Below are 19717 nucleotides of genomic sequence, written 5' to 3'. Positions count from 1 at the left end.
TGCTGTTGTCCGTAGATGTAAGAATGTTTAAATGACATTAATAATAATCTCTCAAGATAACAAATTCACTTATTCTTACGTTGTTCAACAACTGCAACATTTTTCACCAGCTGTTCATTTTGGGTACCTTGACTTTGAGCTGTAAAAACCTGTAGAAATACTGTATGTGCATTTAATAATGGTTGCTGCTCTTGGGCTGTTTCAGGTTTCTTTAATATTTGCTTTTACTCTTTAATTTGGCGTATGCTACTGGTGCATATTGCTTTGTGTTTTAAAATATCTCAAACTTTCAAAATAATGTTTAATACTGTTATGTTCTGGGGTTTTGGTTCATTTTCAGGATTTAGTATTTTCTGTTGTCATTATGCTTCATTATATTTAAAGATCACAAGATTGTCTTGGAACAACTAAGTTGCAAGAGCTTTGATCTGCTGTTCAGCTTGTAATTTTGATGATAGTTGCCAGTAGTTTATGTTGCTGACAGCTCATTGACAATCAGTACATTGATATCTCCAAATGACTTGAGTCAGTGTTTTGCTCAAAATGCTCTTTCTAATCTGTTCCGTTGCAGCTTGTCAGTAGCTTTCCTGGTTATTATTTTAATGAAAATTTCTAAGACCAAAATTCTACTAGTCTGAAGGTGTATGGTAAACCTCTATGAAGATCTTAGAAGTAGATTGCATTAGTTTTAAGATCTTCCACCCATATGACTAAGATATTTTCTTTGATTTTGCCCACTTTAGAAACCTTACTGTATTGTTGGTTTTCCCCTTTATCAAAGAGGTATATTGGCTTTGTTCAATGGTATCAACTTTAACCACTGTTTCCCTGCTTTTCCACACCGTTGTATATTGGTGAAGGGCTTCTGTTGTAAAACCACCCCACAAAGAGCCTGACTCTGTCCATTGACATTCTGTTGGACCCCAAAGGCTCGTTATTCTGTACTGCAAGGTGAGTAACTTGGTATGAATAAGCAATCCCGGTATGCCTTGTTACTCTGGGTTCCTTGACATTAGCACGTTGCTGAGGATGCACTGCCATGTACAGCATGATTAAAGGTGGCTGTTTGTTTTCAGTTGTAATTAAGTCTCCAAATCTATATGCTATTTCAGGGTTTTTTAAGCTGTTAAATTTGAATCTTGTTTGTTTTAAAATGCTTTTCTAGTTGCTGTTATTTTTGACATTTTGTTGGTAATTTTTAGCCCACAGAAGCTGTTCCTTCCTCTTCTCCCATTGTCCCTGTGATCCCTGTCCCACCAGTCCCTGCTGAGACCACTGTCATCCCATCTACCATACCACAGGTTTTTATTCTTTTTTTTTTGTGTGTGTGTGCGTGTTAAATTTATTCAACTTTTATTTGTTCGATTTGTTTCATTGCTTTGTTTAAATTCACCTTTTGGTACTCTCACACACAGGTTTGAGATGAACTGTCACATAGCTGCATTAGTAATGCACTAAAGTTTCATTCTAATTTTTGGGTGTTTTTATAGCAGCTTTTAGTCCATTTAAAATATCTTTATTTTCATATGGAAGTGAAATAAGTTGTGAAATAACTGAAGAAAAAACCCCATAAGAATGGAAAGAAGCAATAGGATATTTTGTGTTCATGTAATGATTTTAGAGCCATTTCACCCTTATTAAAGTGTTATTGCTTGATTTATTTATAGAAAATTGTCTCATTTCATATACAATCGTGTCAGTGATTGCACTTGCATGACATTTCTAATGTTCTCCAGTTGGTATTAGTGTCCTTGGGGGCATTTAGAATACAAAAGTGTTTTGGGTTTTTTTGTGTGTGGTTGTTTGTGGTGGTTCTTTTTTTTTTTTATCCTTCATCCTTCTATTCCTATTCCTTCTATTCCCAATATATTTGAGTTGTAAGATGTGCTTCCCTTCTGGACCGTCATCCTTTAGGTCACGTAATGTCAACACACAAAAATACCCCAACACTGTCAAGATGAGTGAAAGCAGTAAATACGAGTTAACATGAATATCTTGCGTATAGCTTGCCACGCTGCAGTCACACATTGCAAGTTATGGAATAATTTGGGATAGGTAGCAGTTATGTTTTTGCATACAGAATAGCATTCTGCTTTTATTTTTTTTGTAACTTTCAATGCAAAAATCTTGAATGATGAGTGCATGCCTTCTGAAAAGATAGGTTACTTATTGGAATTGTTTGGTGACAGATATTTATTAACTTTAAAAGGGAATTAAGCTATCCAGAATATTGCCGTAGTATTTTTGCTGTATACATGTCAATATTTACTTTTCTTAAGGTCTGCTTTCAAGCTAGGCAGCTGAACTGGCAACAGGTGGTAATCTTTTTTATTTTGCTACATTGTTAAATTTTACAAAATCCAATAATTATCACAAGTTTTTACAGTTGGTGGTTTTATAGTGCAGTTTCTAGTGGATGTGTGTTTACATGCATCTGTCACCCGTGCTTTTCCCAACAGACAGACGAGAGTTTTGATTAGTTTCAGAAACACTTATTTCTTATATAGAGAGATTCTGCCCACATCAGGAAGGCAGGCAGGCAGACTAGTGCAGCCAGTAGACTTTTGTTGTCATCCTTGATGGATAAAGATAACTGAGTCTCCAGTAGCATTTACTTTCAGGGAATTGCCAGCAGGCTAAACTTAATTTAAAATAAAATAATTACTGCAATATGTGTTTATATTTTCTTTGACTGCCATTGCTGTGACAGCGTTACTGTTCATTGATGATGCTGGATTACAAGCAGAAGAGTAAGAATTGAACGGTCTGTGCCTCTGTCCTCTGAAAGCATATAAATGTCTGCAGGAGTTAGCTATATAATTCTGCATAATTTGTGATTCTAAGCAATTAGAAAATACCATAGAAAGTTATAATCTACTTTGGATTTGGCAGATGCATTTTTGTACAGCAGATAGATCTCTCTGTTTTGTTAATCTCTTTATCCCTTAGGCAAGTCCGTAGTCTGCTTGTACACAAATTTGTGAAATAGCTTTTAAATATTTGAACAAGCCCTGGCACCGAAGCTTGAAAGTGTTAGGTAATTTGGAGAACTCTTGTAAAACGGACTGAAATACCAGGTCTTGCTTCCAAAAACATTGGACGTTTTGAGTGAGATGTTGCCCTGTGTCATTGCTGTGTCCAGGCATACCTTGCACAAAGCTTTTCTCCTTCCTGCTGGGAAATGACGGTAAATTACTGCTTCTTGATGCAGTAATCCAGATAAATGCAGAAGGACTGTTAGGAACAACCACTTAATTTATGGAAGATCTTTTGCATAGGTTGGCTGGTTTGTGTCTCAAACATACTCTTCACATAGAAACCTCACCTACTAATAGCAATTTGCTTTTAGCTAGTTCTCGTCTTTTTTTAAGATGTTAAAAGAACACTTGTCAGCCTCAAGAAAAAGATTCATGGGAAACCAGCTTTCATAGGCACTTCTGTTGAATATACTTGGATATTACAGAAACTTAATATTAAAGAAAAACAAATTAGAAAAATTAAATGAAATTTAAGCAATGTGACTGAACTTTCAAAGTTAATCCTTGTTTTATTTTCTGTTTATAAAATAAAAATCTTCTCATATTTGATACACAAATAGAATAATAAATGTATGCTGGTCTCTTATAGATCCAGCGGAGATTATACTCCTAATGCCTCATATTCAGTGAGGTTCTTAATACAATATATTGTTTTGTTTTTCTGACTACCATGTTAATTGTAGAACTTTAACAGGGATGGTGATACATAATTTCATTGATTGGTATTTTTAGTACAGGATTTTAATTTTGGTTTTATTTTAATAGAACTTGCACTTGAATAAGAAGCAGAAATTGGAATGTAACGTAATGGCAGAAAATGGTTGTGAGGGGTAGCATTGTTTCTGTCTGATATCTGTCTCATTAACAGATTTTTGTTATGACACTAGTAAGTAGTACTTGGTATCTGTACTGCATAAAGTGTGCCTGTGCTTCTGCTGAGAGAATTGCTGGGTGAGAAGGGTGTTTGGCATTTTGACAGTCATCAGTGTCATCCTTCTTGTTTCCTTTTTTTTAATAGTCTGTTCTGTTAACTTGTGTAGATACCATCTGATTTTAGCACTTAGTAGATGATACAGGCCTAATTTCTGACAAAGCGAACTGATAGCAGGTTGATGATTCCTGTCTAGTGATGGTAGGTTATTCATCTCGGTCTTTTGTTAAGGACGTTCTGAGTCATCGCTTACTTCCCAGCTTTTGGGAGCTTTTAAAAATCATCAATTCCTCAAAAGTACATTGTTGTCATGATAATGAAACTAAAATGCAGAATATGAATAGATTAATTTGTCTTTTTTTTTTTTTGATCTTCAGCTCATCTTTGAATGAGTTTAATACTAGCTTCTATTGCAGCCTGTTACAACTGTCCCTGTATTTCTTTCTGCACACATACACACATGTAAGAGATTTTTTTTTTAAAAAGGATAAAGAATATCTTAATTTTTAAGATAATGGATTTTTTTTATACATACCCCCCCTCAGCTTCATTAAAACAGTAAGGAGATGAACTTTGTTTTGTTCCACTGAGTTTGTAGGTTCTGTTGAACTTAATACCACAACAGTATTGAGGAGTCTGGAATATATCTGCATTGCACTTACACCCTTAGAGCAGCCTAGATGCTGCCTATTTTAAATGCAGATAATTGATGTAAAAATAGGAAATCTGTTTATTTGAAATAGTTTCAGATAAATCTGTATAGACTGGTGGCATTTGCAACCTCAGTAACATCAGAGAGTAAGAGCTTTAGCTTATTCTACAAGTTCCTGACCAGCAAGAACGCTATACTGTTTCGATAGTTCTGTAGCAGTAATCTCTGCTTGTGGCTTGTGAATCCATGACAATTTTCTGATAGAAGCACAAGCTGCTGTGCAGTAGATGAATGTCTGCTGTGGTTTTTCTTTCACAAGTCAGTTTTGTAGATCCTTTCATCCATAACTTCTCTTAAGTTTCTGTATTGTATGTTGAAGGGCTGTGTATGTGTGTGTATCTTCCTAGCAGGGAGAAAGAAGAATCAAACATGGTTTTAAGATAAAGCACCTTCTGAATGTCATACCACAAGTACTAGAGTGACTGACATCATGTCAAATGATAGCATGACCCAGTTTTCCTTTGAAATGCAACATAATAAATGACAAAACTTGCATATAAAATATGAGCTCAGAGTTTTGGAAGAGTGTGGTTTTGTGGTGTGAAAGCAATTTGTTCAGGGTAGAAACAAGTGTTCTGAAGGTGAATTTCTGAGATTCTCAGGTGGAGGCTACCTTTTAACAGAACTTTGAGAAACACAGCAAATTAAGTCTTGTACAATTATCACTAGTATTGCTTTCTATGATGCTGTATAATTTTTTGAATTATTCTTTTATTAAAGGCAAATCCCCCTCCAGTGCTGGTGAATACAGATTCTTTGGAGACTCCAACATACGTAAGCCTATACTTGCTTTAAATTATAACTGTAGATAACGTTTTATGTATGTAGTTGTGTAGGTCTGTTGTTATTTAGTAAAACCTATTTTACCTCTTTGAAGGTACTTGATTTTGTCAGCTGTCCTGATGGTTATTTGATGTCCTTGTCCTTAAATAGCTGTTTCATGAAAAGAAGTTGTAGATTGCAGGTGCAAGGTTCTGTGTTAAGGACCGGTGTGTGACAGTGCAAAACACCACTGAGGTTTCAGTGGTTCAGTGTTCAGAGGACAATCTGTTTCTTCAACTGTGCAGGCAGATGCTTTAATATTTAATGTGCTGTTTCTGTTGCACATCTCATAAAAACACTTCTTCATGCAGTGGCTATACTTAAGATTTTAGTGCCTGAATGTTCATAAAAATGGGTTGGTTCTGTTTGAAACATTAAGGTAATAAGTGTAGTTATAGGGAGGCTAAAATTTGTATTTGGCAGTGTGTGTTTTGTGATATGAATACCACTGACTGATAGACTTCAGAGGCTTTGGGACGTATGTAAGTTTGGCATAGTTCCAGGTCTGAATTTTCCCCTACCTTCCTCCTGTAATTACTTTAGTAACTACAAAAAGTAGTAATTTTCCTGAACAGTCTTAATGCCTGTACTAGTTGGTTTTACTTTGTTTAAGTACCGATATTGGCAAGTGAGGAGTAAATCCTGTCCTTGTCAAAAGCATTCATAACTTAGCAAAACTGCTAGACAGCCGCTGTAATAAGACAAACAAAAGTGTGAATTAACACTTCGAGCAGAAGACAAAAGATCTGTACTGTGACATAATTGGCTCATAAATGAGTCCCAAGTGTAATAATGATGCCTCTGACTAAAAGATCACAGCAGTAGCCTGAAGTTTGTGGCCCTCTTATTGATGTGATGCAGATACAGTGTAGAAAATCTTGCTGAAGGTGAGGTGTCTCCCTGCACACACAAACTAAACCAAGAAGAAAAGTGATTAGTAAATATGTATTCACATTTCAGAAGGCTCTGTCTGATAAGGTCACATGGAGAACAGTAGATAGTAGAAATAAGAAGAGAAAGTAGCATTAACAGAAAAAACTGACACTCAAAAGCTATCTAAATTACCAGTTTTCCCGTAATTATCTGTAATCTAATCTAGTCTGTAAGCATAGGAATTTGAGTAAGGGAATGTCTTTCTAGGTTCCCAAGTAGCTAATGGTATTGTTAAGCAATAAGTATGTAAAAAAAATGTAAAATTGTACTTGTTAGGTAACTGCATCAATAATCTACAAAAACCTTAACAATTAAAGCTTTTTCTATTGGAAAAAAAAAGGCAAAATACTAATCTAGAAAGTTATCAAGGAACAAGTGGTGAAGAACATAGCTCTTATTACCTAAATCATAAAGCTGCGGAGGAAGTGCCCCCTCTTAGAACTCAAACTGGGATGGGGGGAAAAAAAACCCAAACCACCACAAAGAAGCATATTTTTTTATTCTTGGCAAGAGCCCAAGGAAATACAGACAAAACTGAAGATGGTGGCATGTGGAAAGCTTAACCATACCAAACTAACTTCAGTACAGCCAAAAATCTCTAACCAGATTCTGCTGAACTTCTAATAGGTTTTCAGATTCAAGGAAGATTGCTGTAGTTAATTACAGTATTGAACTTCCTTCATCCAGGAGAAGTCCCTGCAAATAGAGGTTAGCTTAGCGGATCTGAGATCACTTCAAAACTTGCAAAAAGTAGAATAGGACAGTGATTTTTATCATTTGATGTTTTCTTGCTCCTGTCTCTGTTAATGCTCAGTTTGTTAGATAAAATCAAAGGTAAATTAAAAAAAAGGAAGAAAAAAAAGGGACTACAGAACTGAGCTAAAGTAGCAGATAAAAATAGAGGTTCTTATTTGCTCCTCTTTGTGTAGATGGTAGTTTAAAACTGTATTACAGAGCTTTGTACATGGAAATAAACAAGAAGAGACTTTAGGAATGGCTTTGTTTTGCTTAATGGTAATGGATAGGGAAATTTTTGCTTGTCCTTATGATTTCTTTAAAAGAAAAAAAAAAAAGCCACATATTGATTGGTCATCAAGAACCGTTTCCCAGGTACTGTAGTGCTGGATGACTGGTGCAGTTAGCACATATTGTCATTCTTGTGGATAATAGCACAAGCACTAAGCTAACATAAGAACTTCTTGATCACAGTTGGTGCAGCAATGGATACAGTTTCATGTATTCAGAAGGTCAAGACCTTTTCCTTTTTTAATGGAGAAATATCACGTGGTAAAACCACGGTATCTTTTGTATCTTTTCCATTGAACAAACTACTAAGGACATAATAATTTTTGAGGTACTGCACAAAGAAGATAATCTGTTATGTCTGGAGTGGACATGGCCTCTATTGTATTGTATGGAGATATAATTACAGATTGAGGGAAAAAACTACTGAGGGATAAATGAGCTTGAGATTAGACAGCCTGTGAAAGTTGTGGCATCTTCAATTTTTGGACCTTTTAAATTTTTCAAATAAACATATAAGGAATTAAGTATATGTGATCTTAATTTTGTTTAGGGTGAATTTAACGTCCCTTTTAAAATTATCTGCTAGAAAATTGTGCAGATGTTAAAATACTTCCTTATATAAATATAGTTTTTATCTTTATAAAATTTTCAATAGTATGTTAAGAGTACAGAAGATTACCAGATATAGAATATCTTAGGAATAGACAAGATGATGTGTAAAATAATACTATAAATGTGATTTCTTATCTTGTTAAATATTTCATCCAAAAAGGCTTGAAATAGAAAATTGCCTGTAGCTGCATGTTGTATGTGCTGCTGTAGGTACCTGTGAAGGAAAGAATTTGAGTTCCAAGATACCTTAGTAACTAAAAAAAAAAACCCAGTTAATGGTACTTTTAGGTATTTGTTTTAATTTAATGTAGCTATTTGCTATTTCTGTTACTTGATTCTCTATTAGTTCTATAGACAGCAAAGAATGTGGGTGTAATTTCTAACTTACTTCCAGTATTTGGCGTTTTTATCTACCTTTATAAAATATTCTTCTAAACTCTTCTGGTTTTGATCCTGTTTTAATATGTTGATCTTGTATGTGTCACATAAATAGTAATATAAACATTCTAGTGAGAAATGGTATAAAGCATCAATCTTTGATTTTTCTCTGCTCTGTGAGGAACCACAGTTTGAAAATACTGCTCTGTTTTTCTGTACAATTTCCTGTCTACCTCATGACTCCTTCCTTTTTTTCTCAGTTTCAACTTGCTGTATGGCCTGAGGAACATCTGAGGATCCTAAAAGCAACTATTTTTTTCTGGCAATCAGAAGCAGAGGGCCTCTGTTCTACAGTTTCTGTGTAGCATAGTCTGCTCTCTGAAATTAAATGAGTTTAACTTTTAACCTCATACAAAAGGAGTGTCTGATTCATGCACAGAGCAGTGTGAGAAATCACACGTCCCCTCTGAGCTCAGTGGTCACTATGAATCACCTGAGATTTGGTGGGAGTAAACCGCCAGCTGAGCAAACAGTCATGTAAAGTGTAAAATTCTCAGTAAGTCTCACTTTTTTTTCTTTATAGGTCAATGGCACAGATGCAGATTACGAGTATGAAGAAATTACGCTTGAAAGGGTAACATGATAAATGTATTTCTGTACTCTGTTTTAGATGGGGCTTGTGGAACTTAAAGAAGAAATAATAACATCTTCATACTGCTAGATGGCAATCCAAAAATCCAAACCAATTCTTACTGTTTTTTTGTTTTTGGGTTTTTTTTTTTTTATTTTCTTTAGGTAGATTATTTAACCTAAAGAAAGAAAAATACACAACCAGTTCCTGAAGCAGGAATAGGAGCTTTTATTATTATCTTTGACCATTAAGAGTAAAATGGGGGAAGGATCTCCCTGAGACATGCTGCATGCATTTAATTATCTAGGCTCATAGAGAGTAACAGCACAAATTATGGTTTCATTTCCTATATTGCCATTTATGAGAGGCTTTTGTTTATACCATTAAGTTTTATGTTGATGTTCAGGTTTCCAGTTGAGATTGCAAGTGACGCCTTGTCATATACCTTGCTTTGTTAGGTGTACAATGTTGAGATCCGTCTTGGCGCTTGAGCTACACTGTTATGGTTGTGTTTGATACTTGTGCAGTTCTGGCAGTTACTGCGAGGGTGAAGTGGTCTTGCAGGTGACAGTAAGGTCAAGAAACCTTAAAGAGAAAATCTCACTCTGAATCTCTGCATCTGTTAAGATGGTATTACATACGTGACACAAATGACTTGGGGACTTCTCTGGAAAAAATAATTTAGCACTAGTAATTTAATGAGGAACAAATATTTGTACGAATATCTCAAAGATCTAGCTCACGAGAGAGGGAAGCTTTTATCTAGTTTATCCAGCTCGCTTCAATGAGAGTGCTGTGGGGTTGGAACTGTATCTCACAGTTACACAATGATTTTATGTTCTATGAAAAAAAGTATAATTACATCTTACATATGGTTGTGTGTAGTATACTGCTTAAATTGTCTTTTAATATTTTTTATCAGTGAAAATTATATAGATTTGGTTCTATATACTAGAATATCTTTTCCCCCCAAAAGAAATGTGTAAATTTTTTTTCCCCTCTACCTTTAGGGAAATTCAGGACTTGGCTTTAGCATTGCAGGTGGTACAGACAACCCACATATTGGGGATGATTCAAGTATTTTCATTACAAAAATTATAGCCGGGGGTGCAGCTGCACAAGATGGAAGATTACGGTATGATGACTTTCTGTGTTGGGTTGCTAAATGTTTATTATTATGTTTTCAAACAGTGGATAGCAAACTTTCTGTTACTTTTAGTAGTTTTATCATGCTACATTACGTGTTAAGTAAATTTTTCTTGCAGAAGTATTTCTAAATAATGAAAAATATTTGAGTGGACCATTTTTATTTTTTCCCCAACCAATAAAATATATAGTTAAGTGAAATTAAGTGAACTTTATCTTTTCTATTCAGTGTTATAAATTGATTATGCTGTATATTCTATAACAGGATAGGTAGCTCTTCATTATCCATGTGCAGATTTTCTGATCTGTAAGACAGTTGAGCTTAGTAACAACCCTCTTTTATGCTTGGTATAATTCTGTGTCTTAAATTTTCAAAGATACTACACAGCTTCAAAAGCAGTACTTTTTGTTTAAACTAATAGAGTACTCCTTCTCCAGTATACCCCATTTTCTTATTTAATTGTTGACTGATACTACTATTTATTCCTAGTGAGGAAATGTTGGCGTATTACTAGGTGGTAGCAAGTGATATTTTCAACTTCCTTTGAAGAGTACTGTTAGGAGTTAACAACAAATTGCACTAATGAGTTACTTTTCTAATCCAGAACAGTCTTTTAAGTCTCCTGTATCACTGTGTGGAAAAACCCCACATCTGATTGTAGGACCAGCTTTTTTTCTATTGTGTTGTCAAGAAGTTGCCCTATCATTTTTGGTGCAAATGCCTGATGCGTTATGGTTTTTAGTCCTAATAAGCTTATTTCATGGCTTTATTTTAGCTTGTTGGCCATTGCCAGAGCTACATCTGGCAGGACATGGTGACAGGTGGGTCAGGCATTGTACTTAGTGTAATGAGAGCTTAGTGTTACTACAGCAACTTGTTAAATGGAGTGGAATGCCAGCACTGAAATGGCTTGTGAAAAGCAGGAACGGAGGTTGGCTTATTCATATCATGGCTTAAAACCAGTGTGTTTTCATTGTGTGCCTCCTAGTCTCTGATTCCTTTTTTTTTAGTTCTTGTAGCTCTAAATGAAAGGTAGTTTGTACAAAGCTCTGTTCAAAATGCTGCTTGAATGAAACATATATAAGATGGTGTCCTCTTAGGCTGTGAACAAAATATTTCCATTAAATGTTTTCTAGTGGTCCTTGTTTTACTTTTAAGCACTAATAATGAATTTTAGAACATTGTCTTGAATCAGTATAATTTTGGAGCAAAATCTTTGTATCTTAATGTGTTAACATGTATGTTAGCATATTGTAGATAAAATTAGACTCCTAATGTGTGCGCTCTGCTGTAACACAACAGCTGAACATGAATGTTGCTGTCTCTAGGGTTAATGATTGTATTCTACGAGTAAATGAAGTGGATGTTCGTGATGTGACACACAGCAAAGCAGTAGAAGCATTGAAAGAAGCGGGATCAATTGTGCGATTGTATGTCAAAAGAAGAAAACCAGTCACAGAAAAAATAGTGGAAATCAAACTTGTAAAAGGTCCTAAAGGTACGTAGGAAGTATAAAGCTTCTTTTTCACGAAGAAAGAGTTGATGATAGACTTCTGCATTTATTTTTCAAAATAAAATAGTACCTTGCATGTGAAGTTGTGGGAAATGCAGAATAATGAAAAATAAGATAATGGCCTCTCAAATGCTTCTGCATTTTCATCCGTGTGTCTTGAAACTGTTCTTGTAGAATGCATATTTGTCTTTCAAATGATAAAAAAAATGTGTTTCTGATAGTATCTACTAAATAAGTACGTTATATACAAGAGTAAAATATTTAATTGAATTACTGAGAAAGGATCTTTGAGAGATTAAAAACCATTTAGAGGAAGTATTATTTGGTTCTGTAAGGGTAAATGTTGGACAGTGGTTCTTTAAGTATCAGTGGTGATGATATAGCTCTGCTGTGTACATCTTTCACAGGGCACGAACTAAATAATTTAGCTTTTAATTTTCAGAACTTCTGTAAATGTTAGGTCTTTTCCAGAACTTTCTGGAAAACTATGAGTTCACTTGGAAAGGCATCCAGTATTGCTTCAGCCAGAGCCTAATATTTTTACATATGTGTATGAGTATGCGTGATACAAATAGCATTATTATTTATATAATAATTCAAATGTTATGAATGCTAAAAGGTTTGTTGAGTAATGACTTTATCTTCAAGCAGGTCTTGGTTTCAGTATTGCTGGTGGTGTAGGAAATCAGCATATACCTGGAGACAACAGCATCTATGTAACCAAAATCATTGAAGGTGGGGCAGCACATAAAGATGGCAAACTTCAGATTGGGGACAAACTCTTAGCTGTAAGTAAGAGCTGCATTTTTCTAATAGTAATTCACTTTTAGGCCCAGTAAGGGCATGGTTCACTTTGTGGCTGAGCTGCATGCCAGTGGAATGTGATTTCATAGAAATGAGTAAAAAAAATTGGTATTGCCAGAAAATCAGTGATAAAAATGAAATCTGCAATGTTCACCACCATCTCATCAGAAAATCTGAAATCTGTTCCTCAGCCCAATGTTTCATGCAAAACCTGTATTAATCAGAATGTTTATTTCTCATGCCTGCTATTATTTTTCTGGGAGCTGAGTGATGGGACTGTAAACCAGCATACAATGGGATTGTTTCTCTTCTCAGAAAAGAATGGAAAGGAACTCCACGGACTGGTGGCTGGCCAGCCTGTAGTGAAACTGCTGCTTATGCTGGATTTCAGTGTTTGTAATGCTTTTGAAAGTTGAATTTTCTGTTCACGAAGTAAAAACAAATTTCAACTTCCTTAAATTCCGTCTGTAAATCTAGTTGTCCAGCTAGAAAAACAAGAACCAGAGCCAGGAAATTCTGAATGAATTTGAATTGTGAACTCAGCACCTTGTAAGGTCTAATTGCTCTGCCCTCATACCTCTGCCAGGCAGCATCTGCTTCTGTAAGAGCTCTGAGTACATCTGTACTCAGGAGTACAGGAGAACAGAATATGTGCTTTGATTGCTCTTCGAACAGTAAGAAACTGCCTAAACATCCTAAACATTTAGTGCAGAGAATCCCATCTGTAAAAAGCGTTTTCGGATAAGTTAGTTACAAATACAGAGTTGGGAGAACTTAAAGAATCCTGGGCTTATCCCTTTATCTAAAAAAAAAATCCTGCTTTTTTTAAGTATTAGGAATGATATCTTGGTGTTACAATGGATAGTTCTGTGAAACCAGCTCAAGACATGAGCAAATCCTTACATGAGAACTAGGAGGAAAAAAGAGAGATAACGTATTGTTTACTATTAGCTGCACAATAAATACACACCTTCATATGCCATGCGAATTCAAAAACCCAAATATCCAGCTGCTTGATGATAGTGCTGTTAATAGTTGATGTTTTTAAGTTTTAAAATCAGCGTGATAGGAAGTGTTTGGATTATAGGACTTTCTCACAACGCAAAGGCACTGGCAAGCTTTCTTTTAATGGCAAACTGCTTTCCAGTGTTAAAATTTGTCACATGTACAAAAAAATTGCATGCGAACTTGCTTATAACATATGCAAGATTTTAAGGAATTTTTGTTAGAAATATCAAACTTGTGCAACAGTTTAATTTGTTCAGTATGACTTAATTTAATTTCATCAGGCAAATTTTTTTAATGGATAAAGTAGCTCTTGATTAATACCAGACACTCCAGAGACGCAAGGAGCATAGGCACTGTGCTATTTCATACAGTAAATACAACGTCCTGGTTTATTGAATCTGTAGTCATTCCCTCAGTTAATTAGTTTAGGAAAGAAGTGAGTAAAATGTCATCTATAATATATTCTGATTAGTTGAATTTCACTTTAGTCGAAGCTATAGTCACTAATGTAGAGATAAGCTCCCATATTCTGCAGAATGTAACTTTCTGCCTGTGTCTTCAGGCGGCACTGCAATTACCAGTGCACTGCAAAATGACTTTTCGGTCATCAGGAGTGGCAGAAATTTATATCTGTGTTTTGTTTTGTTTTTGTTATTGTTTTTTTTTTTTTTTTAAAACACCACAAAAAAAAGGGGCTTTTAAAGCTTTTTAAGGGCTTTTAGAAAACTTTAAGGAAACTTTTAGAAAATACAGATAAAAAGAATATATTTAGGCAGTAGAGCTTTTTCTCCACAAAATACAATTGATAGACCCAATTGTTTTTGCACAGTTTATAAAGTTAAGTAATCAAACAGAGGAAAGTGTCTTTGGTCCCTCAGGTTCAGTGCCGTACAGGCCTTATTTCCCATTTTGGCTGGATTTATCTGCAGAAGTTACTTCCTTCTTCAGAATATGGAAGAGAGGGTCAGCAACGCAATGTACTAAGGCTTTATATGAGATACTAACTGTTAAAGGATTTTAAAATTATTTTTTAAACTGAAGTGCTAGTGTTTCACTTTAATAGCAATAGTTAAAAAAATTACCTGTAAACTAGTTCTTGTTACTTGACATGTAAATCAGTTACTTTGGGATTTTCTCCAATTTTGATCCCTACTTTTGACCTCTTGCAAGAATATGTTGTCCCATTATAATGCCTAGAACTTAATTATGTCATGACAAGATCACGTAGGATTTATTCTTGCTAGAAGAAACTTTCTTCTCTTGGATGCTTGCAGTAACACACTGTCTCAGTGCTGTGATTGTGCATGCACAGCACTACAAAGCATCTCATATAACTTTCATATAGCTTGTTATGTCTGTGGTGCACGAATCCTAATAAGTTTAATGCCAGAGTGCTCCAAAAGCTTTCAGTGAGTGTCCTATGAAAATTTTAATTTTTTTCTCTTTAGGTGAACAGTGTTTGCTTAGAAGAAGTTACTCATGAAGAAGCAGTGACTGCCTTAAAAAACACATCAGACTTTGTTTATTTGAAAGTTGCAAAACCCACCAGCATGTTCATGAATGATAGTTATGCCCCTCCTGACATCACAAACTGTAAGTTCAGCTTATCTTTGTGATTTAATTTTTTTTTTTTTTTCTTTAAGGCTTCAACATGCTCCATTTTTAGTATTTTAACAGTTTCAAACTTTTAAAATTATGCAGTGTGAAAATGTGATACGAGAAAGTTGATTAATTAGGAAAACTATATACTGCAGTTTGTGTACTGAAAAAACAGCAACAATGGGGCTTTTAGTATGTTTCCGTGACTGATGGGGCCTAGTCCTAGTGACTTGATGTTTCTGATCTTGCTGATGAGTACGAGAACATGTGCCTCATTGTCCTGGTGGCTGTGAAGAGTAACAGACAAATGCACTGCGTGGATGATGCGTCCTGTGAAATGAGCACCGAGTTTATCGGAAACATCCAAAAGCACAGCGCACAGTATTAACTGGCTTGCTATCTGTGCTGTCTGCAGAACATGAAGTGGATTGCTCACTATGCTAACTTTTGTGAGCATGGTGGTTCATTCAAAAGTCCACAAAACACCAAATTCAGAATTTGGTTGTCTTCAAGACTTTCTGTCTGGAACTGGTCTAGTTTAGTTGTAGGGCTGCCTTACTTTCCCTGGTGATGGGGATTTAAAATTTAGAGCTTAAGGATACTGAAGAACTGTTTAAAAAACCTGGTTCACAGATTTCAGTATCTAGGTTTTCTGCAAAATCTGGCTTTTTTAGTACTCCTGTAATAAGAGTACTAGCCACACAGTAATACGTCTTGTCAGGTGGTCTGATGGTGCAAAAGATGGGACACAATAAGTTAGCATCCATGTAGATAATTGAATCATTTGATATTTCTTTGGGGTTAGTGTCTGAATCAAGGAACATTTGATCAAGAGGTTTCTGAGATTCTGATTTATGGCAGTATTTATTGAGGAGAGTACACATCCTGCCAACGATGTGCACTTAGTGCTGACAATTGACCTTGGTCATTTGATATTTATCAGAGTGAGTGAACAGTTTCTGGCTGCCTGTGGGGGAAGTTGATGTTGAAAATCTTGTTAAAGAAGAGTTGGGGCTGTCTGAGACCAGAGCATTTAGCAGGGAATGAATGTGGAAAAAATAGCTCAGGGTTGCGTGCAGTAGCTCTGGAGACTGGTATGTGTATGGGCGATCAGAGTTTGACCGCAGCCCTTGACAGTCCAGAATCGTTGATTGCTATGCCTGTTCTGTTGCTTCTGTGGGGTTTTTTTCCTTTTAACCCTTGAGGTGCAGATTGCTAATTTAAACAGTTACTCTACCCTGATCTCTATTTTCTGACTCAGGAAGAATGCAATTATGAAAGATTGATCTTTCTGAACGCGTTCCCTTTTGCGTACTGTTCGCTTATGTGGCATCCAGACTCTGAGACATGGAACTTACAGTATAGGAAACATGGAAATTCAACAAAAAAATCCCTGTGTTCATGGTATGCAGAGGAACAGCAGCACTGTAGGTGGGATGGTCCTGTGGACTGAAGCCACCCAGCTGGCTAGCACCATTGGCAGCTAAACAGATTTGTGCATTTGTTAATCATAGGTATTAGTCTTCTGTAGTAGGTCATATGTCAGAGGGGAGTTTAAAATGGCCCAGTAATCTATATATAAAAGTTGGTCATTAAATGGTTCCTGGAACAAATGTCCAGTAACTTCTTGGTATAAATGCTTTTAAAGTTATTCAGTTGAAATATCGCTAAGATCTAGAACTTGCTATTTAAAAACACTGGTGTTACCTTTTACAGTGCGTATTGTAGAATATCAGAATCGGCAAAGTGACTACACAGTTTTTGAGAGACAGAGGACGTGCTGCTTATACAGCCTTCCTTTCAAGACGTTATTAATGATGTATTTTTGACTCCTAGTCAGTTCTAAAGTATTTTTCCATTGTGTGTATGTGCATGCATTGGTACAGTATTTTCACCCTGAGAACTAAAATACTGCAAAGTAGGAAACAATCAGTTTCCTCACTGGAGACATAAATGCCTTATTGTTCCTTCAATGGCATAAGTATAAGAAGAGAAGAATACAGAATAACAGTAAATGATAATAAAGTTTTAATTTTATTTCCCATTTTACAGTCTGTACTTGTGATTGGTGTCTTCAGTTTGCAGATAACAGGGAAATAATAGGAATTCTTCCATTTCCTTTTTTTGTAGAACTGTGTTATGTCAAGGGGGGAGAGGGGTGGATTTGGAGATGGAATTTCTCCTTGACAGTCTTCGACTTTTCCTGTCAAAACAAGTTCATTTTAGGCATGTAATTTTCCATTCATCCTATCAGTTACATCAGTAATAATACTTACTTGGACCTAGAAATAAAAGGCAAATTAATCCTAAATCAGGTCTAAACTTCTATCGTGTTCCTCATGAATACTTGTCAGGTATAATCTCCAGGTAAGACAGTTTTAGGAAAGACACAGGCACGTGGCTTTGTGGGAGCTCCATATGCCTTTTAGGTTTGCTTCCGTAGCGCCGAGAATACCACCAGTCTTGAGAAAGGACCTGACCTCTCTGAGCAAATAGCATATGCAGAACTTTATTAATGTAGTCAGTGCTGACGTAGAGCTCTCTACATGTCTGAAATAATAAACTGTTATATTGCTTGATAGCTTGGGTTTTAGTTATACGGTGAAAGGATACAAAATCTAAAAAATAAGAGTATGTGACACTATTGGATGGTATGTGTGTTTCTGAACATGATGTGGTTAAAAGATTTAGGAACCTTAAAAACAATCAAATTAAAAGTAATGCAAGTCAATAAATGTAGAATTTGTTATGAAAAATATAATTGCTTCCTGTAAAATATGCATCATTATAGCTGCCACTGACTTGTTAAAACCAATTGGAAATTCATTTTGTGAAATGAGAATATTTAGTGCATGAACAGAATGTACAGAGCTGCTATACTGTGCTACAGTTGTTAGCTTTTTTCAATCAAAATCCATTTTCCACTACTTGGAAAAGAACTCGTAAAGCTGCGTTCCATTTTTTTGTGCTTTAGCTGTAAAATTTTTTGAGGAAAACCAAATTAACTATATGTACAGTAGTCATTTTTTAAAGTATCACTTGCTTTAAACAAAAAGTACGTAAAAGGACATGGAAATGTACAGTTACATTAAAAGATACATTTTTTCCATTAAAAAGTAAATATTGCTGTATGGTTTGGTGATCATTGTGAAAATCTGTTGCCAAAACTCCAGTGTGGCTAAAAACCAACTTTTGAAATTGACGTAAACTGTCCAAATCTTGTTACCAGTGCCAGGGAAGACAGAGAGAATTAAATAGTGGGATCTGTAGTCTTCAAATCCCTGCAGGGATGCAGGTGCAATGTACATGATTTTACAGCTGTTCTGAAAAATGGTTTTAGGAGTCATGTGTCTTGAACAGCTCCTAATTAGGGAATTCTCAGATATGAATGCTTTTGTTGATCATTTGGTTTTAGCAAAAGCAGTGTTCTCTTTGCTGTAGACCTCATGCAGCTAACTTGAGGAAGCTTCTTTTTGCCTGTGATGTAGAAGGGGACAGGCTGCCTCTTGCACCCAGATTCTGAATTTTGCTGAAACTGCTTGTGAATCCAGAGTTGCAATTTCCAAAAGTTCTGCAGAGTCCCAGACCAGAGCATGCAACTTGCTGAGGGCTGGTGTGTCAGACTAACACACTTAATTACTTTATCAGCTTACTGCTTTTGAACTACGTAAACGGTTAGCAGTAGATTTTAATGCTTGCTGAAAACACTTTAGAAAACTGAAAAATTCTAATACTGTGACAAAGCTTTAAAGAATAAGAAGCAATCCGGCTAATCAGGTATGATACCAGATGTTTAGGTTGTTCCCTGTCTGGCTTGGTATGTCTTTTATTAGACCATTGATCAGGGTAAGGCAATGTTGATGTGATATATGTATGGAATTTACTGCACACAGGCTTACTAGGAATCCAGAATAATACAGAAGCAATCCAGCACAGATTGGGTGGTTTGAAAGCTGGCTATTTAGTAAGTCTTTCACATAAAAATACTCTTGAAATTTGTATATGATGCAAATGTTCTGCCAGTGGTTTAAAAAGAAAAAGAAAAAAGGAGAATATACAGGTCTCTTCTACAATCTGTGTCATGGCTATTCAGTTAAAAAGCTTTGGGTTTAGCGTAACTTCACAAAGTTCAGGTACCACATCATGCAGTAAGCAAGTAAGAGCAAAGAGAGACTGGCAAATCTAAATAATTTTGAATCTGTGAAGTGTCCCCATCCTCCATGTTTAAGCCTCAAATGTTGAAGCACCTATAGCAGCAAAAAGATTTTCGGTTTTAGAATATGCTTTGTAATAGGAGACAGTGGGTATGACTACATCTGGTGAATAAACACTTAAAATTGATGTGCTTAACTTGGAAATCTAATGCACCCTCTTAATTATTTATTGGAACAGCTGTACTGGAATTGTAGAATATTTTCCATCAATAGAAATCACTAAGATGCTAGATTTTTCTAGCATGTGTGTTATGGCTTAGGTAAAACATACGCACTTCATGCACAGGATAAATCCTTTTTTAATACTTCTTTCTAGTTTTAATGAATGAACCTGTGAATAAGGCAACTG

The 19717-nt window shown here is 35.6% G+C and overlaps 1 protein-coding gene across 18 annotated transcripts in view; it reads left to right on the top strand.

Annotated features, from left to right (window-relative positions):
- The window catches only part of DLG1 (discs large MAGUK scaffold protein 1), a 163247-nt gene that overhangs the window by 94977 nt on the left and 48553 nt on the right, over window positions 1-19717 (top strand). For 6 of the 18 annotated variants that reach the window (XM_055723791.1, XM_055723793.1, XM_055723789.1 and 3 more), the window contains 7 exons: window positions 1203-1301; window positions 5402-5455; window positions 9036-9086; window positions 10094-10218; window positions 11559-11728; window positions 12395-12531; window positions 15004-15148. In XM_055723791.1, coding sequence (XP_055579766.1) covers window positions 1203-1301; window positions 5402-5455; window positions 9036-9086; window positions 10094-10218; window positions 11559-11728; window positions 12395-12531; window positions 15004-15148 — 781 coding nt within the window. Of the gene's footprint in view, window positions 1-1202; window positions 1302-5401; window positions 5456-9035; window positions 9087-10093; window positions 10219-11558; window positions 11729-12391; window positions 12532-15003; window positions 15149-19717 lie in introns of all 18 variants that reach the window. The other 12 variants (XM_055723790.1, XM_055723792.1, XM_055723788.1 and 9 more) reach the window with 3 other exon arrangements.

This window comes from Falco cherrug, chromosome 11 (genome assembly GCF_023634085.1).
Source record: "Falco cherrug isolate bFalChe1 chromosome 11, bFalChe1.pri, whole genome shotgun sequence".
NCBI lineage: Eukaryota > Metazoa > Chordata > Aves > Falconiformes > Falconidae > Falco > Falco cherrug.
The sequence above is the reverse complement of the archived record's forward strand: the minus strand, read 5'-3'. Positions and strand labels throughout refer to the sequence as shown.